We start from the raw sequence: 22,632 nt of genomic DNA, 5'->3' as shown, positions 1-22,632 counted from the left end.
GTTTTCTTTCACCCTCCTACTCCGGGTAGTCAAGCACATTCCTGATGATTATAGAAATTCCGCTACTACTTTTATGATTGTTATAATTACGAGACCATTACATCCCTGTAGCCATTCCAGCTGAGAAAACGTGACTGTGTATTGCAATTTAAGAGGCGAAAACAGCTGCTGCCTTTGGTACATCAAATTTGAGGCATAAAAAAACACTTTCACTCCTTTGACTCATTCCACTGTCAGGTTCTTGTCAGTAAAAGCCTCAGGGGAAAGTAAAGATGACAGGAAAAAAATGGGCTGCTTGTCCTCAGCTGCACTCCTGCATTGTTTTAATTTTAAGGCTGTCTTGTTTAGTATGAGGAGTATCTGGCAACATGGTTAGATGGCTCTTTAGCCATGAAGCTATATTATGTTACTCTTAAGGTCAGGCTGTGGAGAGCTACTTGGCTGCTGCAATTTGTTTGTGTTCTTATTGTAGCTCTATCTTGGCTGAACTCCAGCCAGAACAGAAAGATGCAGCTCAAGTGCCCAGAATGTCTTGCTGCAGTGCCCAAACTGTGTGTTATCCATCATATCTTCTTCTGTTCTTGTATCCTTCCGTTTGCCTTGGCCCAGTTACAAATCCATGAGAAATGTAGAGAGTTATTGAGTGTGAAGTTTCAGGTGGTTTCAGGTGAATGTGACTGTGAGAGTTGGGGTTCACAAACATTTCCTCTAAATAAGTGCCTGAGTTCTTTTCCCAAATAGGGAAATGCAGAAGGGCCATACTTTTGGGTGCATATCTGTGCCAAATGGTATGGAACTAATCTCCACAGAGCTATTTCTCATTAGAGACGGGCCTCTCGGAGGTGCATCGGTGTATGTGGACTGCAGACAGGGACAGGGGAGGAACTATCTGTTCCTGCAGATGGGCTTCATTTAGTGTCGGGCAGGAAAAACTTTCTGACAGTTTTACTGCAGTCCAAACTACAGGGCTCAGTAGAGGACTACAAACCTTTGTGTGAATGGCAGTGAAACACTTCATTCAGGCCTAATGGATACTGGATTTTGGAGACAATACCAATATTAGGTGTTAGAGTTTTGATATTGATTCTTTATACGGAATATAGACTGTATACAAAAACACACATTTTTTTGGAATGAAAAGCGGTCAGTCTTTGTGGCAAAAATATGTAACGGAGGCAGGATATTTTACAGTTAAACAATAAACCTTATTGTCCAAAATTATATCAGGGCATTGAAACAGCGAACTTTAACCAATAATTTTAATAATCACAAATGGATCTAAAATAAGACACAAATAGAGCAAAATATATTTGTATATATTCAACCTGAATTAAGACAAATGATCAGAGAAACAAAATACAAAGATTACAAAATTTCTGTACCGCTATGAGCATCATCATAACTCCGGCCGGCTCAAACACTCTCCCTCACTTGCACACTGCACACACATTACGGACTGCCCTATTCCTCAAAGTAGCTATGCTTCACTTATAAGAGTATCCTTCAAAAAGCTATGTGGAACAGAATTGTCAGGGCAGTTGCAGTAAACCACAATGCTGTGAGAACATGTGGTTAGAAAAGATCCATGCCATCACAGCCCTACTGATATAGCTGTGATAGGCCAGTATTGGACTGATAATGCCAGTTGACTGAAAAAGCGGTCAGGCTCCATTCATTATGGAAGAATTTCTCTGCCATACTGTTGCTGATGCACACACACACAGAAAACATGCTCCTGGGATTTATTCAAACTGAGCAGCAGCCCAGGTGCTGATGCATCACTGTCGTAAGTGCTGTGCTCTGATCTGTGCAGAATCATCACCGGTTGCCCAGCAGTGCTGGGTGTAATTTATCTGTCAACTGATTAACATTCAATGTCCATGAGGAAGTGCAGTTAAGACTTTGAGGGAAAAAAAAAGTGCACACTGACTCAATACTTGGGTTTAAGTTGGACCACAAATCAAGTTTGCTTTGTGTGGAGAAGGTGCGATGAGTAACCCGGAGCATCTCCCTCTGTCTTTCCGCTCCGGTGATCAGAGAGCTTGTCTGTTTAGAGATCACTAATCTCGACTCTGAGTCATCTTCCTGTGGTGCAGGGCGATGCATGTGGCCTCACCTTGACCTGCAGGGGAGGGTGCAGCTATTAAAAAGCCTGAGCTCTTACTTTGTCCATGGCAAAATCTTTATAATGGGCTTCAGTTCATGCCAGTTACAATAAACTCAGACTAAATGTATGAATATATTAAATCTATAAAGATCAGAGGTGGTAAAACTACGCCCATCCATTACTCAAGTAGAAGTACAGATACTAAATACTTATGTAAAAAAAAACAACAGATCCTGGTAAAAGTAGACATGCTGATTCAACTTTTTTAATCAACTAATGTTCTCTAAGTGTTTTCTGTGCAATTCTAGACAAACCACACATTTTCTCTGCAATGAGTCTCTCTCTCTTATCTGTGTTGTCATTTTCATGTTTTTCCTCTCGTCAAGTCTGTTGTGGATGAAATGCAGCGATAAATAGGGATGTTAATAATTCATCACTGATTGATTAATGCTAATACTAATTTAACCGATTAAAAATGTATCAATCAATAATTAATCGATGGTGAAGAAATTATGGTGATTTTTAGTTTTGACTGGTGGACGCATTCACTGACAAGGAATCTTGTCAACAAGGAAAAATGAAAATGAGCAACAACCAAGCATTTGTATCTTAGTAATTATTAATGATAAACTGATTGTTTTACTATAAACTCATAAAAGTGAATGTAATAATATTAGTTCATTATTATTATTCATGACCACTTTCATCAATGGAGTAACAAAGCGCTTTACCACAATGATGATGGTGATAAAAATAGAGTCAGAAGATCAAAAAAGTAATAAGCAAAAGAAAAGAAAGATGCAGGTACAAAAATGTGTCAGGTTTGAGAGGAGATTTAAAAGATGATGCAGACTTGGAGACCCTGAGGTGCTCTGGCTGGGAGTTCCACAGCGGGGGGGCCCAAACCAAGAAGGCTCGATCACAGTTCCTTCCTGTTATTTATAAAGACACAAATCACCAACATTACACAGCTTCCCCTCTTAATACCTCTGAACCAGCAGAGATTTATTCCTTGTGGATGTTGTTGCCAGTGACGAGCCAGGACTCTTCCGTAAAAGACCAACGCTCATCTACTCATCATGCATCTGAGCCATGTACGGCACTGAATGTACAAAACATCTAAAGCCCTGCTTCACTCATACCAAATACCATTAGAGTCATAAATTAGAAAGAAGACATCTTCTAAAGATAAGAGGCTCTGCTAGAACTGGATTGTGTTGGTGTTTGATTTCAGTGTGCAACCTCATCAAATGGGAATCTTTTAACCACATATGGCCCAAACCCAGGCTGTCTGCATTACAGATGCATCCACAGTATATTGTCTGTCTGATCTAGAGTGGATTATACCAATGTTATGAAGTGTGTACACAACCGTACCCTGTGATGACATGTCCTAGAACGTGACAACAGACTTTAAAAACAGGAATATAGATATTTAACCAAAAGTTTGACTCATTTTAACATTATTAAGATAGATTTGATTGGTATATATTTATGTTTTTGATAACCAGCTTGTTGACATGTTCTCTTAGACATTATTTTGTGCTTTGTGCAGGGTTGGATTTTATGATGTTGCATGATAGCTGTCTCAGTGTGCCTCTGTGTACAAGCTTTTACAGTCTGTGAAGTTTTATGTGTGTTGTGAAAATGTTGTGTTTCTCTGGAAAGGCACCCAAAGACATCAGACCATGAGTGCTCACTCTGTCTGGTACAGTGTCTACAAGTAGCCTGTGTGTGCCCACAGAACTGGCACCACACACCCCGTCTCTTTGTCTCTGTGTCAGTTCATCAGCTGAAGGGACAACAATGACAACTGCTACTCTGAATCCCAAGTGTGTGCACTCATTGAGTGCTGCAACAAACAGTTATTTTCATTATTAATTAATCTGACGATTATTTTAATGATTAATCAATGGATCATTTAGTCTATAAAATGTCAAATAATCATGAAAATTTCCCTGAGCCCAAAGTGAAGTCCTCTTTTGTCCAACCAACAGTCCAAAACCCTTCATTTATTATCATAAATAACAAAGAAAAGCTGCAAATTCTTACATTTAAAAAGTTAAGAAGTTTTCTAGTGGAGTGGAGAAGAGTAAGCAACTGTACTCAGGCACAGAACGAAGCAATCTAACCTAATATGAAAACACCATTAGTAGTGTCTGGTAAGATGAGGAGCTCATGGCAGTTTCCTCTCAGGGTCATACTTATTCCATCACTGTATTTCTCCCAATTCATGACAAATTTTCATGCCTTTTTTTCCCTTTTCGTTTTTGTAACCTGTTTCTGGCACTGTACAGCGTGTATAAGCCCACTGCATCCAGTTCTCCTCAATGCATCTATGCTCACAAATCATCCTCCTCGGGGAGTGAGAGACATGGAGATCATTAAGAGAAAGTAATACTCAAACAAATTTCAGACATCCTGGAGATATTCCTGTTTCTTATAGAAAGTTTTAAAGGAAAGGGGCTGATTTTTTGCAAATGCAGCCTAACTAATATATCCTTAGAAAAACATTGTAAGGCTAAAGGCTGTCCCATTGCGTTTTCCTGGAAATAAATTATAGGTAATTTTTTATGTCTTTTTGCAAAAAAAATACTTGATTATTTTCATTGTTTAAAAGTCAGCAGAATGCAGGAAACAAAGTCTATGAAACTCAGCCCCAACTTTGGATTTGAAATCCTTCCTATTTTTCAGCTCTCAAGGTTGGCAAGTATGGCTCATGGGCCAAAGTTATTTGCATGTGTGTGTTCATGTGTGTGACAAGGCAACATCTTGTTGCATCTGCTTATTTGCTCCTCTTAATTGCATGTTTGGGTATTCAAGCTTTAACTAAAACACACTCCTGCACCAACAGTGATAAATCATCTTCCTGCAACTGCAACATCTGCAGTGCTGCAACAAACAGACTAAAGGCACGTTGCAAAGTGCTTTATGTAGTGTGTGTGTGCATGAGCATGTGTGTGTGTGTGTGAGAGAGAGAGGGAGAATGAGAAATAAACTGCCTCACTGTTCATGCCTGTTTGCATACATGTCAGTCTCCTGTCAGATCTTTGCTGACTAAGACATTATCACACCCTAAGGCCATTAAATCTCCTTCAAAGACAAACAAAGGAGGCTTTTTGTGACACAATAAAAAGCAGTGGGAGATTTAAAAAGAAAATATGTAGAGAGAAGCAGAAAGAGTACTTAAACTGTGCTGCAGTGCTCTGGACTGTGCTGTATGTTGCTGTATCTGCAGCAGTAACAGGCAGGTTTTGCTGAGTCAGAGAGAGTTCACTCAGCAGTGATGAGTGAGCTACAGGGACTGTGCTCACTGCTGCCCCTCCCTGGCAGACTGCATGCAGGCCAGGGTGACGGATCATCAGAATGGCTGCAGGAAATGTTTGTCTCCATCACAAGCATCTGTCATCCGTCACATCTCTCCTTTACTACTCTGTGGTCTTCCCATAACTGATTAATGGGAGTATTGTTTCCTTGCCATTGTGGTGGATATTGGCCTAAGTTTCTGCCTTGACTTTGTATTATGGTGAGCTACAGATATGGCTTTGTCAGCAGGAAACATCCACTGTTCACTAACTCTCCACAGATGTGCTCTGAGTTGCTCCTACTGTGCTTTTGCTCTCACTATTCCCCTTGCAGGATATTTTTCACATTTAGCTGCTCAGGATAATTGCCGGCAATGATATGTGCATGACGGAGACACAAGAAAGGGATTTTGAAGGAGTAACGTGTAGCTGAATGATGTGATACACCAATACTATGAATTAAAATGTCTGCCGTAAAATGTCTTAAATGCCTTGACGTCCTTTTGACAGGTCTTAAAAATTGATTGGAGTTATGAAGTAAACATTACTTTTATAAAGTTTCATTAACTTCAGTCTCACTTTTAAATGTGTTTTTGGAGAAAAAAAAAATTGATCACGCTCTAACAAAAGTGCAAAACAAAACTACTGTGAACCAATAAGCAGCAATGCAAACTGTGCAACAAAAAAAGGAAATGCAGGCAGAGGGTCAGGTCTCTGCAGATACAGCCACCACCACACACTTCTAGTGGGTCATAAGTGATGATTGATTATATAAACAGAATAAGAGTAATAGAAATCCCCCGACCAGACAGAGACAAGAGTTCCCTCAGTTCTGATTAAAAAAAAAGCGCTCAGATGTTAGATGTTGTACTTCAGTGTTGTGTTTTTATCCAAATTGCTGCCTCTGTCCCTGTTGTGTTAGACTAATGAGCTTCTTCGATTTCATTATTAGCTAGCTGCTAACATTAGTTCACACAGCAGCACAACTCTTGACTTGTTTTAGCTCTTACTTAGTTTGCATCACTAGATAATTCTGTAAAGTGGCGATGAACATAACATAATATAAACATCTTAAATTGCATTCATACTGGTCTCAAAAAGGTCTAAAAAGTCTTAAACTTAACTTGTTGAAACCTGCAGAAACACTGACTAAAACACTTGTAGATAGGGACTTTATTTTTCAACAGAAGTCACAGTCATTCTGAATCTCATGTCTGTTCACTTTTTGTATGACAGCATCATAGAAAGATACCACATGTGTGACTGCTAATTTTTTCCACTCTCTCCTTTTCTCTCTGTACACAGAAAAACTCTACAACTCAACTGGACGGGAGCTACGGAGAGCCCTCTTTTCCCTCAAGCAGATTTTTCAGGTAATTATTTCTCTCTTTTAGCTTTTGCTGGACTTCTACAATTCAGCTCACAAGACCCAGTGAATCCTCCTTCATGATCTCAGGCATTTTTTCAAAAATGCAGCATTTGTCAGCATGCCCCGGTGCTTTAGACTTTACTACTCATGTGCACATTTCAACATGCGAGAAGAACTATATGTAGCGTGCACACATGCATCAGTGCCCACATGCACGCTCACACTTGGACGCAGCATTGTTTTCTTGAGGCGGAGTTGTGCTGTTGAGAGTCTGCCTTCGTGGCAGCTGTGGAGTGTTCAGGTCTGGTCATACTTCACACACACTGGGGCTGGGCTGGCCTGGTGGGCAGTCAGCCATAGAGGGGGAGGGTTAACCCACAGTTAGATGGAAAAGAGAGCAACAGACGCTAATGCAGACCCAGAACAGATTAGAATAGCTCACTTTTTACACTACGAGTGGCTTTGTGGGGTTTCAATTGTAGAGAATATTTATATGATTCTTGTTGTGTAATAAAATATCCACTTGGTCTGATTACAGTATTACTTTTCTAGATTGTAGCACTGCAGTGTGCATGAATGAGTCTGAAACTACAGTTATTGACAGGTGTGAGAGATGCAGGCAGTTTTGTCATCGAAGACAAAATGTTGGATGGAGTGAAGAGGCAACAGGAATCCATTTGAACATGCTGCAAGCAGAATGATGCATCGCTCATTGCTCATTACAGTAGCTGTAACTGAGTACAAAAGATGAATTTATTCATCTAAGGACTTTGTAGAAGTTGAATAGAGAGATGCACTCATCATGGATGGACTATGAGACAACGGGCCCCTGAGCAGAGACATGTAGAAACCCCTCTTTATAGGAGCACACCCAGACTGAAAAAGACAGTCTCTTTGTAGTTGTTTAGTGTCTTTTTGTGATTTTGTGTCCTTTTATAGTTTTTTTTTGTCTATTTGTAGTAGTTTTATGTCATTTTGTAAGTGACGGTTTTATACCTAGTCGTGGACCTTTTGTGTCTCTGTAGTCATTTTGTGTCTCTGTAGTCATAGGTTTGTGTCCCTTTGTAGTTGTTTTACCTTTTTGTGGTAGTTTTGTGTCTCTTTGTGATAGTTTTGTATTACCTCGTAGCAATTTTTCTGTTTTCTCAATCGTTTTATCATCTCATGTGGTACTTTTGTGTCTCCGTAGTTGTTTTGTGTCTCTTTATGGTAATTTTGTGTCTCCTCTGTAGTCATACAGTTGACTTTTGTAAAGACATGTTAACAGTCACTTATACTCCATCCACCTGTAATCCATCCATGGTGCTCATGGTAGATCATATAAGGAAACATTTTCTTTTGATTCCTTATTTAATAATACAGTAACAGGTGTTGTTTAGCAGCACTCAAGTTGAAATAATAAAAGGGTTTATTGTGTTACATCAAATGTGATGTATTAAGCATTACTAAGTCATTAAGCAAAATGATTAGTAATTTGCCCTCTGTGTGCATTAGACGTACTAATAATTTGTGAACATCAAGGTCAGTATGCACCACCACAACAGTTCCTGCCAGTTTTTGGGGTTGATTTATTTCTTTATCTCATAAAATCTCTTTTAAGTAATTGGAAAGAGTCATGTGAGAATTAAACAGCAACTTCCAGATCATTAGTTCTCTGCATTTCACTCTTAGTGTATGATATGCAACCGACGTTCGTGCACTCAAAGGTTTATGTAAGTCTGAGAACAGTTGTGTGGATGCCAAATTAAATCCAGCAAATTCATAATAATTATGTTTAAAAAAAAAGAACTGTTAAAACAGTGTAGTCTCTGTCTTTTCCTCTTCAACTCTTTGCAGGATGACAAGGACCTGGTGCACGAGTTCGTGGTGGCAGAAGGACTCACTTGTTTGATAAAAGTGGGGGCTGAGGCCGACCAGAACTACCAGAATTACATCCTCAGGGGTATGTGCGCTGCAGAACAGCAGAGCTTTTCTCCCATAAACTCAAAGCATACTTTTTTTCCTTTTCTCTACTTTCTCACACCTCAATTTACAACACAGGCTAATCGAGGATGTTATTAATCAATCCTGTAACACGTTTCTTTCCATAAACCTATCCAGGACCACATGTGTTTACATACACCATGTAAATTGATGATTCTGCTTGATGACCTCCTCACACCCACACACTTAGGGCGTATAAACAAACTCAAACGTGTGCCACAGATAATGTGGAAGTTGGGCCAAAGTTTAGCAGCAGGTTAATTTATCGGTCCTGCGTCGGTGAGGTGAAAGATCATATCTGTTGAGGTCAGGGTGGTGCAGGAGGCAGCATGTTCGGGGACACTAGAGGACCAAGGGGTTCGTAACAGTCGCTGCAAGGTCACTACCATTTAACAGCCTGCTGTGAGGGGGCAGGTCACACATGCTTAAGTGGCCAATAAAAGTTCTGGCAGGATATTGCAGATCATAAAACTAATTTCCACTCTTTTCTTTTTTTTTTCTTTCCCTCATTTTTATTTTTCCTCATGTGTTCTTGAAAATTCGCTGCAATTCTGTTAATTAACCTGAGCCACTACATCAAGTGTTTATTGACTGTTTTTTTATGTACAGTACGTAATATAAATGTACTACAGCTGCAATGATTAGTCAGTTAATGGTTTAGTTGTCAGTTATCAGGTGCTCAATGGTCTGAGGTCTCTGCTGTTGTATTTTGCACATCATAATGCACCACACATTTTTAACGGGAGACGAGCCTGGACTGCAGGAAGGCCAGTCTAGTACCTGTACTTTTTTATTACAAAGCCACACTGTTGTAACACATGCAGAATGTGTCTTTGCATTGTCTTGCTGAAATAAGCAGGGACGTCTCTGAAAAAGATGTTGTCTGGGTGGTAGCATATGTTGCTCCAAAGCATTCCACATTTTCTGATATTTTATAGACTAAGGAACTTATCAATTAAAGCGCTCATAGAAAATGATCAATAGATTAATCTGTGATGAAAATTTTAGTTGTAGCCCTCGTACACACAAACGCATGAGCTTGGATCCAACTCTTGTAGTAATAGGTTTCATTTAAGACTGCAGTTGCACAGTCCAGACACCCTTTTTGTTATTTCTTCATTAAGCTTGGCTAAAAGGAGTCACAGTGTACTTGACCCTCATAATTTGGATGCACATTACAATCAGATGTTACCCCGCTCATGTTTATTCAATTAGATTCTGAATGTTCCTAAATGTTTCCTCTCTAATTTTCCAGCCTACTCGTTGTTGACCTTTTCTGTTATTGGAAAAAACTCAAAGAGCAAAGGGCGGATGTCTGTGACAAAGTACTGATTTTGCCCCTCTGGGCAAGTTGTAAACATGAACATGACCCCTGCTAGGACTACCTCTGCAGGCTCTGATCTCTAAAGTTTGATTGTTCATCTGAACTTGGCCTGGTCTCTGACTCAGACAGATAAATCACACAGAGTAAATGGCCAAAACAAGGCAAGAGGATGGAAACGACAGGCTTTTGGAAACTTCGGACTTGACCACATGTAAGAGTTGTTAGTGTCATTGCGCTGTGAATGATGAGACCACTTCTCATATCTTTTCACTCCTCCTTATTGTGCTGTCCTTTTTTTCCCCCTCTTTACCTCCCAGAGCATTCTGATAAAACATCTGTGTCAGTGTGTTTCTCTGGGACTCTCTTTATTCTTTCATGTGCTAATTTATTGCTTCATCTCTGTGGACCCAGGCACAGTTTCCCCCTTATGTATCCCTGCATCACCATGAGAAACTAAACCAAACTACCGCTCTCCCAAAAGCCCTTTTAACCTGTTTCAACTCCTGACCTAATTTCTCCTGACCAGCTGAGGAAATGTGGAGTGTAGCAGATCACCTCCCTCGTGAGCCATGTGTTGGAGAACACAAGTCGAGCATGTGCTGGAACGCAGATGCACACAGGTCAGAAATGTATACAGATCTGGCTGCTTTACTGTTGATGACTTCCAAGAGGAGCTATGTCATAAGGACTCCCAGGAGGGAAGTAAATTAGATCCCTGAAATTTTCACACGTGCAGAGAGACAGAGAGAGAACCAGCAACAGTAATCGCTTTGGTATCAAACATTGATCACTTCTAATGTGGCTTTTTTTTTTTTTGCTCTAATGTCTTTAAAGTTGAGGCCAGAGAAAGAAAAAAAAAAAGAAGTAGGAATGCAGCCTTGAACCCATCTGTCTGGTGCGCATTAAAAACCTCCCGACATAACAATCTTGCTCTCTTTCATGAATAAGAATCAATCTTATGGCTCTTTTGTAGATGAAGACAGCACACGTGCACACCAGTCTGCATTTTACAAGAACAGGTTCCCAGCCTCAGCTCTCTGGAACATTGCCGTCGCTGTAAATGGTACGCTCTTAGAAATAAAGATGCTAAATAGAACCACAATGGGTTCTTCTGCTTGCCCCCATAGAAGAATACTTTTTGGTTCCTGCTAGAACCTTTTATAAAGGTTCCAACTGGAAGCCCTTTAAAAAGACAAACTGTTATACCTAGAACCAACTGTGAAAGGTTTCACCCAGAACCCCCTATGAGAGGACAGAGGACCCTTATAAAGTGTAGCATTTCACACGTCTGGAGGTGCTACGAATAAGAACCCACCCGGGGAGTTCTACCAAGAAGCTTTTATCTAAAACACACTCAGGGTTCTACCAAGAACATTTAAATATTTCAAGGGTTTTATCTAGAACCCACCAATGGGTACTACAAAGTATATTTTTACACACAGGGGTTCCTATAGAGAATCTTTTTTATATTCCAAGGGTTTTTATGTAGAACCCACACAGAGGCTCTGCTGAGAACCCTTTTACATTATGATAGAAGAATCCTTGACCAAAGAGTTCTTCAAGGATTTACACAATCCCAAAGAACTTGTTCCTTCAAAAGGGGTTGCTTGGATGCAAAGGGTTCTTAATGGAACCCTTAGGCTGGAGATATACTTGCTTTTAACTGCGCGATGGGCATCCCTGCATATCATGGCTGCCTCTGGTATGCTTCGTCTATTTGGAGTGATAGTTGTTCCCATCCTCAGAAATGAATGCAACATATACGCAAATACAAGTGTGTAGTCACACAAAGTACATCTTCGACCGTCGTCTTACCTTAAGAACCCTTGGTATCAAACAGTAGTCATTTTAAATGTGGGGGTTTTGTTGTAATGTCTTTCAAGTTGAGGCCAGTGAAGAAAACAGTTCTTAAAAGGAAATGTCTCTTGGTAGAACCTCAGCCTTTCGAGAAGAACTCTTTTGTCACCCTTATTTCTAAAAGTGTAGTTCCTGCAGCTTTCTCTGCAATCTCCACCACCTCACTCTTTCCTTTTTCCTCACTTTTTCATTCCTTCGTCCCAAAGCCCTGAAGGTGTCTGTGGCCAGTTTGCGTTCCCTCACTGATGTGGGGATTTTCGGGGTCTGTCTGGCTGGGGTCAGGCCCCTCTCTGGGCCCCTCACACCTGGCTCAGAGGGCTTCCAGACATGGACTTAGCTCCTTGGAGGCTTGCGTTTTTTGGCCCAGGGGAAAGCTTGTATGCCTTTATCGCCCCATCAGTGGAATGGGTGTGACTCATTCTTTGAGAGGTGCCTATGCCATCTGGTACTCCTGTGTGCTGTACACTTAGCCCTGGTGAAGTGCTTCAAACACACAGGAGCCAAAAAGGCTAAAAATGGGTTAATCAAGGATATTCATTCTTCTGAAATAAGCACTTGTTTATTTCAGTAATGATATGAACACAGAGGTTGCATTTCATTCAACTCAGGACATATATGGTCATTCATATAATCTTTCTAAAATAGTTCTTGAATCATAAATCTTTGGTTGGTGATGTGAAAATCTGAGTGAAGGTTTTACATGCTGTATATTTTTGGAGTTTTGGAGAATTTCAAACTGCAGACGTCTTGTGGGGGTTGTAAAATGTTATTTATCTTTCAAAATATATTTATTGGCACTCATTTCAAGCTACTCTCAAAGTACTTGTTCCCCAGTCTACAACTTAGTTGTATAAAATGGATGCAACTTTTTGTTTAAGTCACGATATCTAATCACCAGATAAAGAAAATTGGCTTTTTAGCCATGCCAGCAAAGGATGACAATGTCAGTCTGTCAGTCAGTCATTCTACTACATTTCCACTACTCTTGGACTGAATTATCTCTACATCTATTACATTAATTGCCATTAAATTTTGCACAGATATTCATGGTCCCCAGATCATAAATCCTACTGACTTTGGTGATCCCCTGACTTTTCCTTTAGCATTTCCAGCAGGTTCACATCTGTGGTTCAGAGTTTTATCTCATCGGCTATTTGGACGATGTTAGTGGAAACAGATACGTTTTAATGCCAGTTCTAATTCAGTTGCAGATCCTCTGACTTTCCCTCTGACACCACCATGAGGTTCACATTTTTGTTTTTTTATTGAAATAGCTCAACAACTCTACTGTAGATTGCCATGATATCGACCCAGATGTTCATGGTCCCCAGATGATCACTGTGATTTTCTGACATTTTTACCCAAAGCCATCATGAGTTAAATTTCTGGTTATCTACTAACTTGGGTATATGACCCTTTCCAAAAGAGAAGCATATTCCATACCCTGAAAGAAAAAACAAAATCTTTAAAAATCTTCCTTCAGAGACTGCCTCTTTTCAGTTCCATAAACTCAAATAGTGTTTCTTTTATTTTGTCCACCTCACGTATATGCTGTTCTGTGTGGTATTACAAGACTTTCTGTTGCATTCTTTAAAATGTGAAAAGAAAATGGTTGTCACAGTAACACATCACTGTTGACAGCACAATAAAAGCTTCAGCAGCCCTAAAATGAAAGCAGCTTGTGCAAAAAGGTCAAAGAAGTTTCTGCACTAAGCTCAAACTTTTTCACTGCGGTAAGAAAAAAGATCCCTACGGTACTTATTATCATGAGCAAAACTGCGAGAGGAGGTGGAAGAACAAATAACAAGGTTTTTCCTGGATCATCGTTCCGCTTGTAGTATTTACAGAAAGAGCGCTAACAAAAGTAACAACTGTGTTTAATTGGTAACCGTAAAATGGGAGCGGCAGACGGAGGGCATATTAAAGACAAACCAATTACAGTCAACTTGAAGCAATTATTCCCTGCTTTGAAATGTTCGCTGTTGACATTCTCCACCATAAGCTATGTTTTTAGCAACACTTTCTCTGTTTGCACTCCTCAAAGGCCCTACCGTTTCTGTCTGCACACTGTTGTTTACTAAACAATCTCTAAGTCTCAGTAGAGTCAAATTGGAAGTGAAGCATAAGTTTTTGATCTACAGGAATTTAGAGAAAGTCTTTTTTTTTTTTTTTTTACACCTTTCAAAGCTGCCTTGGATAAAGTTTTTGGCAAACACATTCCTAAACATTACATAAATTACCTTCATACCCAGAAGGCCATATCTCATGGTCGCATGCTGTACTATATTGTATATACATAAGCTAACATGCTATAACTTATTGTAAATTTATGGCTTCCATAGAAGTGGGAGGTGTGCTGTGAATGGTCCAAAAGTATTACTGTATCAAATAAGTCATGCCCATATTTCATTTTGTGCTTTTATCTCATCCTTTCTTCCTCTCTCTTTCTATCTGTGAATATATCTATCCCTCTCTCCTGGTACCATTTTGAAATCTCCTGTTTTTAATGACACGGCAGTTATAATGCCATAAGTTAAAGCACCTTGACTTCCTGGCATCCAGAGGGAGCTGCTACGAGGGCCTCGGTGGGAAAGGGAGATGTGCTCTAGTTGTGTGTTTCATGGCCTCTTAAACTGTCTGGGACTTGGAACACGGCTCCCAATTCAGCACTCAGTCCAGCCTTTAGTGTCAAACACAGCAGTAACTTTAGTGGGCAGCAGCCTTTTTCACAAGTGCACCTGAAACACAAGACCCTTTTGTTGAAATTGTTGTTGGTCTCTGTGGTGTTCCTCAGTGTAGTGCCGTTACATTTTACATCAGCAGATCCACGAGGCAGAACGTCCTGTGACACACCTGTGTGAAGTGACTTTTCATTGTAAACAACCACAATAGTTTATTCACTCCCATTGTTGTGGTCAAGACCACCTAAACTGAGATCAAATTATGACCAAGACCAAAGTGTATTGAGACCGAAACAAGACTAAAGGCTTAAATTAGGCGTAAAGCCGTTGCGCCAGTGGAACAGGTGGCTTTTCTATCTTACACCAGCGCAATTGCTATTTCTGCCACGTCTGAAGATAGCAAATGAACTTGAAGCTGTGCCTCAATCCGGTTAACACCCACATGAGCTGCGGCAGAGAGCTTTTCTGATGGCTAACATGGTGTTGCTTACAGACCAGCATAATTGCTTCATAATAATCAACAGATCATTTGTCAAATTTCAAAAAAGGTAATGATGAACTGACTTTGTCATGTCGCTAATGCCACTACTCCTCATATTTTTTAAAAAATTCTTTACAATATACCATTACATACTAGAGTGACATTTTATTTCTCTTAATTTAGAATCAGGATACACCGTTTTTGTGTAATACTCTGACCCAAGTCCTTTAAATATTTAACAGAGCGTAACTGGATTCTCCCTTTGCTGGTTGGACCATTTTGCTGAGCATTAAGTGAAAACCCAGGCACGGCTGGGTTAACAGTGGTGTTGGAAGCTCTTGTTGGAAACAGTGTGTATTGTGTTGTCTGGCTGTGTTATGGATCGTCTGTTCTGGAGGGGGGAGACCTTTACTATGGCCCATCGTCTGGATAAACATTTCCATTCTGTCTGGGCTCTGTAGAGAGGCTTTGTTGTAAATGTTTCATATGGATATGCAGGTTATTATTATAGGTGTGATCACTTCCTTGTTGGTGTGATCATGATAAAAAAAATGATGCGTAGGAGAGGTTGAGCCAATGCCCTGTTAAATCTTCAAGGAAATTTGAGAGGGAAAACACAGGAACTGCTGACACACACATGTGGACGAGCACTGTGTTTGGAGTGAAAAGGAGATCTCCAGGAATGCCCTTGTCATCCCAATAGAAACTTGAACTCCTGGTTTGTAATGAGATCCCATGGGAAGATGTGCATGTTTTCCACCCGGCCTCCTGCTACCTTTCAATCTAAAACATACACACACAGTAATACCACTTTTGTGCTTGTAAAAGTTAGTTCATTCGCACTTAGCTTTTAATGTGCAGTTTGTGATCTTAAAGTCAGTCAACAGGTTACATCATTATAAAAGTATTAGTTAAAACTGTAATATGTAAAATTTCCATATTAAAATATCTATAAATGCTTGACCTGTGTTATACATCTTGTTATAGGGTTTGGCAATATATCAAAATTTTCCCACCACAACCAATCCACCTGTTTCAGCTGGGAGATGTGTGCGAGCCACGAGTTTGCTATGTCACATTTCCTACGTCCAGCAAATAAACAAAATTAATTCACAAAATGTCAAGAAAGGAAATATTCTCATGCCTATTTTCCTTTATTAAACAGAAAATACAACAAATTTCCTCCTGAATCCAAGTTTCTTTCTGTTATCAAATTGGGATGAGCTTTAACTGCCTTGTTATTTACATAAAAGACACTTCATCCAACTCGACAGACGGAAACAAAATAAAACTCACCGAAGCCATCTTGGTCAGTCTTTCCGTTGTTTTAACAACCACCAACTCTGGTTTGGGAAAATAGCCTGGCTTTACAGGCTGTTTTCCCCTCACTCATCTTCCAAATCCGTGGGTATGTACTGCGCATACCATGAATTAGCAAAATAAAATAACAAAAATTGTCCCAATAAATCACACCCAAAAAAATACAGCCAGCAATGGACTATATCGTAAGAGCCAGTATATTCGTCCTATCACCCAACCCTATGAAGAGGCAAAGTCACACCCCTTCTGTACGTCCCATGTGACCTTACTTCGGAAAAAATGTGAATGTTTGTCTATGGTGAGAAACAATTCATTTTTTTGATCCTGTTTGAATTGTGCCATAGACCACACATATGGTTTCTGTCAATTTAAACGTTTCCTACAAGTCAAGAAAATCACAATTTGTCGTAGGTTTGTCATAGTTTAGTTCAGTTTTGTGTGAAATCATTTGGCGATCTACATCTTTCGTCTTGCATGATATACGTAATCACTATGAACATGGCTGTCCTTTGTAACGTTATCTTACCTTAAATGTTTTATCCAGTGACTCCTGGACCTTTTATTAGCCAGGAAGAGAAAGAATGCGCAAGACCCATTGTTATGTGACTGCATCCCGGGATAGAAACATGCAGGCATTGTAGCTTCATGGCTAACTTTAGCTTTTGGACAGAGAAAGTCATAATGTCACTTATGTGACTTGTGGGGTTGTAGTCTTTCTAATTATGTATCTCCACAGTCTTACACTTAAACAGACATACTGCAAAAGTTCAATATTACCTTGTCTGTGAACATGATTTCTGAGTCATGTCACGTACTGTATATATATGTTTTCATCACCTATTGTGGTATCAGTAAAGTTAACAACTTCCACGACCCCACACTACTTCACAACGTCAAACTATGTCTCTGCTTATTGTTTTAATGTGAGACAGAACTCTAATAGCAGAACTTATACATTGTTATTATTATTAACCCCTAAAACAAAACTTTAATTTTGCTAATGAGGCTTTGTCCTCTTGAGATTTCATTTAGTTGAAAGAACTTTAGGAAATGAACATTATATATGGTTTCAGCCTAAAACATCTCAACTCTCTTTGCTCCACTGGCAACATTTTGTATTTGCCTCGTATTTGGCCTCTGTCTATTAAATTAAATCACCAGCTTTCAAACTGACTGACACTCAGCTCTGTACTAAAGCATACTCTATGTATATTTTCCACCTTCTTGAAAATAATAAATCTGGCATTTTAACATCCTTAATCTACAGGTTAACAATTAAAGTATAAATAAAAGAATATGACTAAAAAAAACACTATAACTGAATAGAAAAACATCCCCCTTTGTCATGTTTTTGGTTAAGCTCAGAAGCCTTGTTTCTACCGGATACGCCCCACCCTGTCCTCCCCCTGTGTCAGACCCTGCAGACCCCTTCAGATCCCCCTCACATGAGCAGACCGCTTGCATCTGAACCTAATTCAACCCCACCTGCATGACCTATATTCTGCCTCCCCCATTTTTTTTTCTTCTCCCTTCATCTAGAAGTTTTCAGCTGGCAGTGGAATTACAACCCTGTGCTGCAGCCTGTTTTACTGTAACAGAATTCAGTACACAAGCCAATTATATTATAAGAATGTTTGATTTGGTTCATTTCTCCAGCTCTTATTTTATCATCTCTGACCTTGCTGTCGAAGATACATAAACTATAATTTGGAAAAATAAATAAATCTTTTGCAGTAATGTAGCACGCAGACTGATATCCTGAGCATTCAAGTGGGTTTTTACAGCTGATTCCTGTGAGCTGACTGGTTTTTGGGACTGAATTCAACATATGGCTGGCCAGGACCAGAGCGAATCACACCACTACTCTCTCAAGAGCAGTAAGAATTTACCGCTGCTCATCTTTCAGTTTGCTTTACAAGTGGGTGGATGTCATGCAGTAGCTTTTCTCCAAAGTCTTCCTTGCTTGGATGGGATGGGAAAAGTTTTCTCCTGTTGTTCATTGGCCTAAAATGATTTTCTAACATTTCTGTAGTACAGTAACATCTCTAATCTATCAGCTTTATGCTACAACAATTCCAAAAAAGTTGAGACGCTGTGTAAAATGTTAAGAAAAACAGAATCCAATGATTGACAGATTGTTTTCGACTTGTATTCTAATTTTATATTACTGTTATTTAATGTAAAACTGAAAAAATATTGTTTTTTTCTAAATATACATACACCTTTTTAAATATTGGAGGAACATATGCTGTCATCCAGATGACGTCTTTCAGAGACGTCCCAGCTTACCCAGAAGTAGTTGGTATTGAGCCTGATCAGTCGTCTTTCAGTGAGTTGGTATGTTTTAGCTATTTTTACAGTGCGTTTCACATCCAGGCACCATGTCGAATCATTGTGTATGCTATGGGTGCTCAAACCCCTGTGAGTTCACAAATCCAGAGTTTTCCTGACAGGAGAAGAACGGGCGCTAGTTCCTGCTTCTGGGTGCTTTTTGTGCAGGTGAAGAGGCGGGACCTTACTGCTGGCACTGACCACACAAGCACATAACAAACAAAAAGATTATCAGGGAACTGTCATTCATCTCTCCCTCTCGCCCCTTCTCCCTCTCTCTCTCCCTCCCTCTTTCAGTCTCCGACCCTCTCCCGCTCTCTCCCCCTTCCTCTCTCTCTCCCTCACCCTCTCATTCTTGCCGCTCTCTCGATTTATAGGTGGCAAGGCAGCGTGAGATAGGACTGCTAACAGATGATATTTGAACACGAGCTGAACTCAGGATTAGCTGTTAGCTAATGCCGTTCACTCACCAAGACACCTGCCCGCTTCTCCACTGGTTCTAGGCTCATAATCATGAACTTGTGGTCCATCATATTCATATGAATATTTAATTTCAACCTTTTCAGAGTCAAAATTAACATTAATGTTAATTAAAAATCTAATTTGGCCTGTCTGCCTTGATCTACATCACTTTCGGTTATGTTTAGATGTGGATGAAAAATTCTCTCTAAAAAACCACTCCGGAAGTGACTGTAGTGTGTGTGTATATATGTTTGTTTTTTTTATTTTGTTTGTTTGTTTGTTTGTTTTTAAGCAAGGTTTTACATCATTTCACTCAATGTTGATTCACTGGAGGCTCCAACCTGCATGTTAGGCTTTAAATACAGAGGAAATGGACAAGTACAAAAAACAGTATATCTTTTAGCTTTTTTATTTTCCTTACAGTGTTGTAGTCTCCTCAGCTCACTGTACCCTCCTCAGCACTGCAGTGGTTCATCAGGTCCGCAGTGCCTGTAGAGTTCGCTCAGCCAAATACTGGAGAGGCTCCCCTGCCTTACTTCATATTCTATTGTTCCATTAGGTTTGTTTGTTTGTCTTTGGGGAATTTTTTTGGGCTTAGGCCCACAGTAAATTGTGTCAGATGCTGGCAGACATGTATAATGGAAGCATCCCCCTGTTGTTTTACTGTATGGGGCTCAATGTAAGTCTGGCAGTCGACCCGGTGACTGGAATTGGTCTGGCAGAGGCAGTTTGTCTGGCTCTAATGGTCTGGGTGATTAGCTGAATAACAATTGGAACGAAACCCATGAACATGTCTCTTATCCAGTTCATATACAGTAAGAGCCATGCAATTTGTCTGAGTAATAAACTTGCCTTTTTATGGTAGACTCTAAAATGATAATGATAATGATAAATGTCAGCACTAAAAGGAAATCTTTTAGCTTTTTATGTTGCACTGCTTTAAAAAAAAAAAAAAAAAAAAAAATCTAAATTCTGCAGAAAAATATCAGAATGGACATTTTATGAAGTTGCATGAATCAGTGCAATTCACTTTAATGATTTGTTAAGTAACTATGTGTAATATTAAAGCAATTTTGCAGTTGCCTTGATCTCTGCACAGCTTTATAGAGTTTTGAAGCTCCTTGATTGCACAGTCTGCAACTTTACTGTTTTGGTTCACTCTCATGGCTCTCATCAACCTAGTTTCAAGCTTCAGCAGCATCTGTTTTCAGCAAAAGAGCACCAATAAATGCACTGTACACTACCTGCCCAGCACCAAACGGTGACGAACTGGATATTTCACTCAGGAGTTGGTGGAAATTACAAGCAAAAAGTGGATTAAATATCAGACTTAGGTTCATCAAATGGGTGTAAACAACTGAAAATGAATGCTGATGTTGCTCTGCGTCTTCTGCATGTGGATTTGTTTGCTAACATTTTTACTCTTGACAACTCAAAGGTACTAAGTGAAGCTATTAACATGTATTTCCAATGTGTGAACATATTGTAACATAACTTAAAAAGATTTGACCCATCTGCCCACTTTCTTTGGTTGCCTAAAACAGCCTGTGGACTATGGACCTTCTATGTAAACGGCTGAATGCATTTTATCTGCAAAAATCCAAAGGATGCGACGTAAATGTGCTCTACCAAGCGCCTTGCCTCTTTTCAACTCCCCTAGAGCACCTACAATGAGAAACACTGTGTCACGAGTTCAATTACAAGGTCACAATTAAATTCAGTTTTTACAATTTAAACATGTTTTTAGCACTGACAGCTCTGGCATTGTTAGACTATCGAGTCTTGATTCGTAAAGATCAGCAGTGCATTGGCTTTATGACAACCATCGTTGAATTTTCAAATTCTTTAAAAAGATGTCTATATGGTATCAAGTGTGATATAACAATCAGTAGTGTTGTTTTTTTCTTCAATCACACGCCTCATGCTGCAAGGAGGCACGGATGGAGAGAAAAAAACAATGCTAGGAGAGAAACTGATTATGTCTTTGATTTCGATTATTAAATCTGAAAGCTCATTTTGATCGATTTTCTACTAATATTGAAATTTTGACATTCCTTAGAAATGGAGTTTGCTAACATCCTAATTTTACTCACTTCATGTGTCAACATGATGCCAGTCAGTTCTGTCCTGTCACTGTTTTGGCTGATGCTGAGAATGTTCACTCACTTTTTCATTAATAACAATCTGTTGAAATTATTCTTTAGTTTTATGTGATGACTCACTATCAGTAACAACTACTGGACATGAGAAATAGTGAATTCAGAGGTCAGTGTTGACTGCTGTCTGTGTCTCTGCTATTGTGCTCCCAGAATCCCTTGTGGACACTCTTGAAATTCAAATCATTTTCTATAATTATGGTGACATACTAGACCAAGAATCTGCATGGAAAAAAAAAAAAGTACTTTCCGGTCTTTTCAGTAAGGCACATCCATCTCATGTGGGTACAGGGAGGCACACTCCAGACCTGAGTGCAGCTCCTGCCTAATGCAGAGCAAAACAAGATAAGAGGCTCTAAGTTGGTCTGTATGGGATGGGGATTTGGCCCTTGTCCCATAGTCCTGGTAAAATAAATGCTGCATGCTGACAGACAGTTTGGCTGACCCAGTTTTGATAAATTCCAAATTGCAAGTGAAACCAAAGGGGGCAGAGTGGTGAGTGGAAGGGGAGTGAACAACTTTGTTGAGGGGAAGCTGTTGAGTTCTTGCATCTTTATAGATAAGGGAGGGGTTTAATGTCTACATATGAGTCAGCTGGCTCGTGTTGGTGCTGCCACCTAGACCTCAGAGTGCTTCTCACCTCGGCGTTGGTCAGGGAGCAGCCCTTCCTGCACATTCCTGGGGCTGCGGAAGATAATTGCTGTGGTTTATGAGAGGGAGAGGCCCCTGAAGAAACACTTCCAGCAGACCTCAGATTTCTGACGTTTTTGCTTCGTCTCCGAGTTCTGGTTCAGACATGAGAACGAGGGTCTGTCTCTCACCCACACGGTGGGTCTGCGGTTCCCCTCTGCAGCTCGATGCCGTTCAAATGTTCTGTTTACTCTCAAGACAAACGTATGTTAAGTATTGAAAGAAATGGAGTGTGAGAGTGCCGCACAGACGCCAGGCTGCTCATTGAACACTTCCAAGTTTCTTTTTAGCTAAATCTTTTCCTCCTCGGCTATCCTCCTCCATAATGGCTTACATTTATATTCTAATCACTGTGCTTTGAAGAAAGCTCATTGTCTGCCAGCATCTCATTACGTGACATACATGCAAAGAGACTTAGCAATGTTATTGTTGTACTTTGTGTGAGGTGGTTTAGAGCTGCTCATGATTACTCAAATAGAAGCCCACATTTTTGGCCCTGGATCAGTGCTTGAAGTGGAGGGTGTTTCTTAGAGACTCAGCACTCACATGCTCTTTTTATTAACCCT

The 22,632-nt window shown here is 39.9% G+C and overlaps 1 protein-coding gene across 1 annotated transcript in view; it reads left to right on the top strand.

The window, feature by feature from the left end:
- The window catches only part of fhod3b (formin homology 2 domain containing 3b), a 125,528-nt gene that overhangs the window by 70,000 nt on the left and 32,896 nt on the right, over window positions 1-22,632 (top strand). The window contains exons 4-5 of the mRNA XM_084726501.1: window positions 6,718-6,785; window positions 8,618-8,723. Of these exons, the coding sequence (XP_084582627.1) occupies window positions 6,718-6,785; window positions 8,618-8,723 (174 nt within the window). The remainder of the gene's footprint in view (window positions 1-6,717; window positions 6,786-8,617; window positions 8,724-22,632) is intronic.

Source organism: Lutjanus erythropterus, chromosome 9, assembly GCF_056507025.1.
Source record: "Lutjanus erythropterus isolate fLutEry1 chromosome 9, fLutEry1.hap2, whole genome shotgun sequence".
Classification (NCBI taxonomy): Eukaryota; Metazoa; Chordata; class Actinopteri; order Lutjaniformes; family Lutjanidae; genus Lutjanus; species Lutjanus erythropterus.
This window is presented reverse-complemented; position numbering and strand designations above follow the sequence as displayed.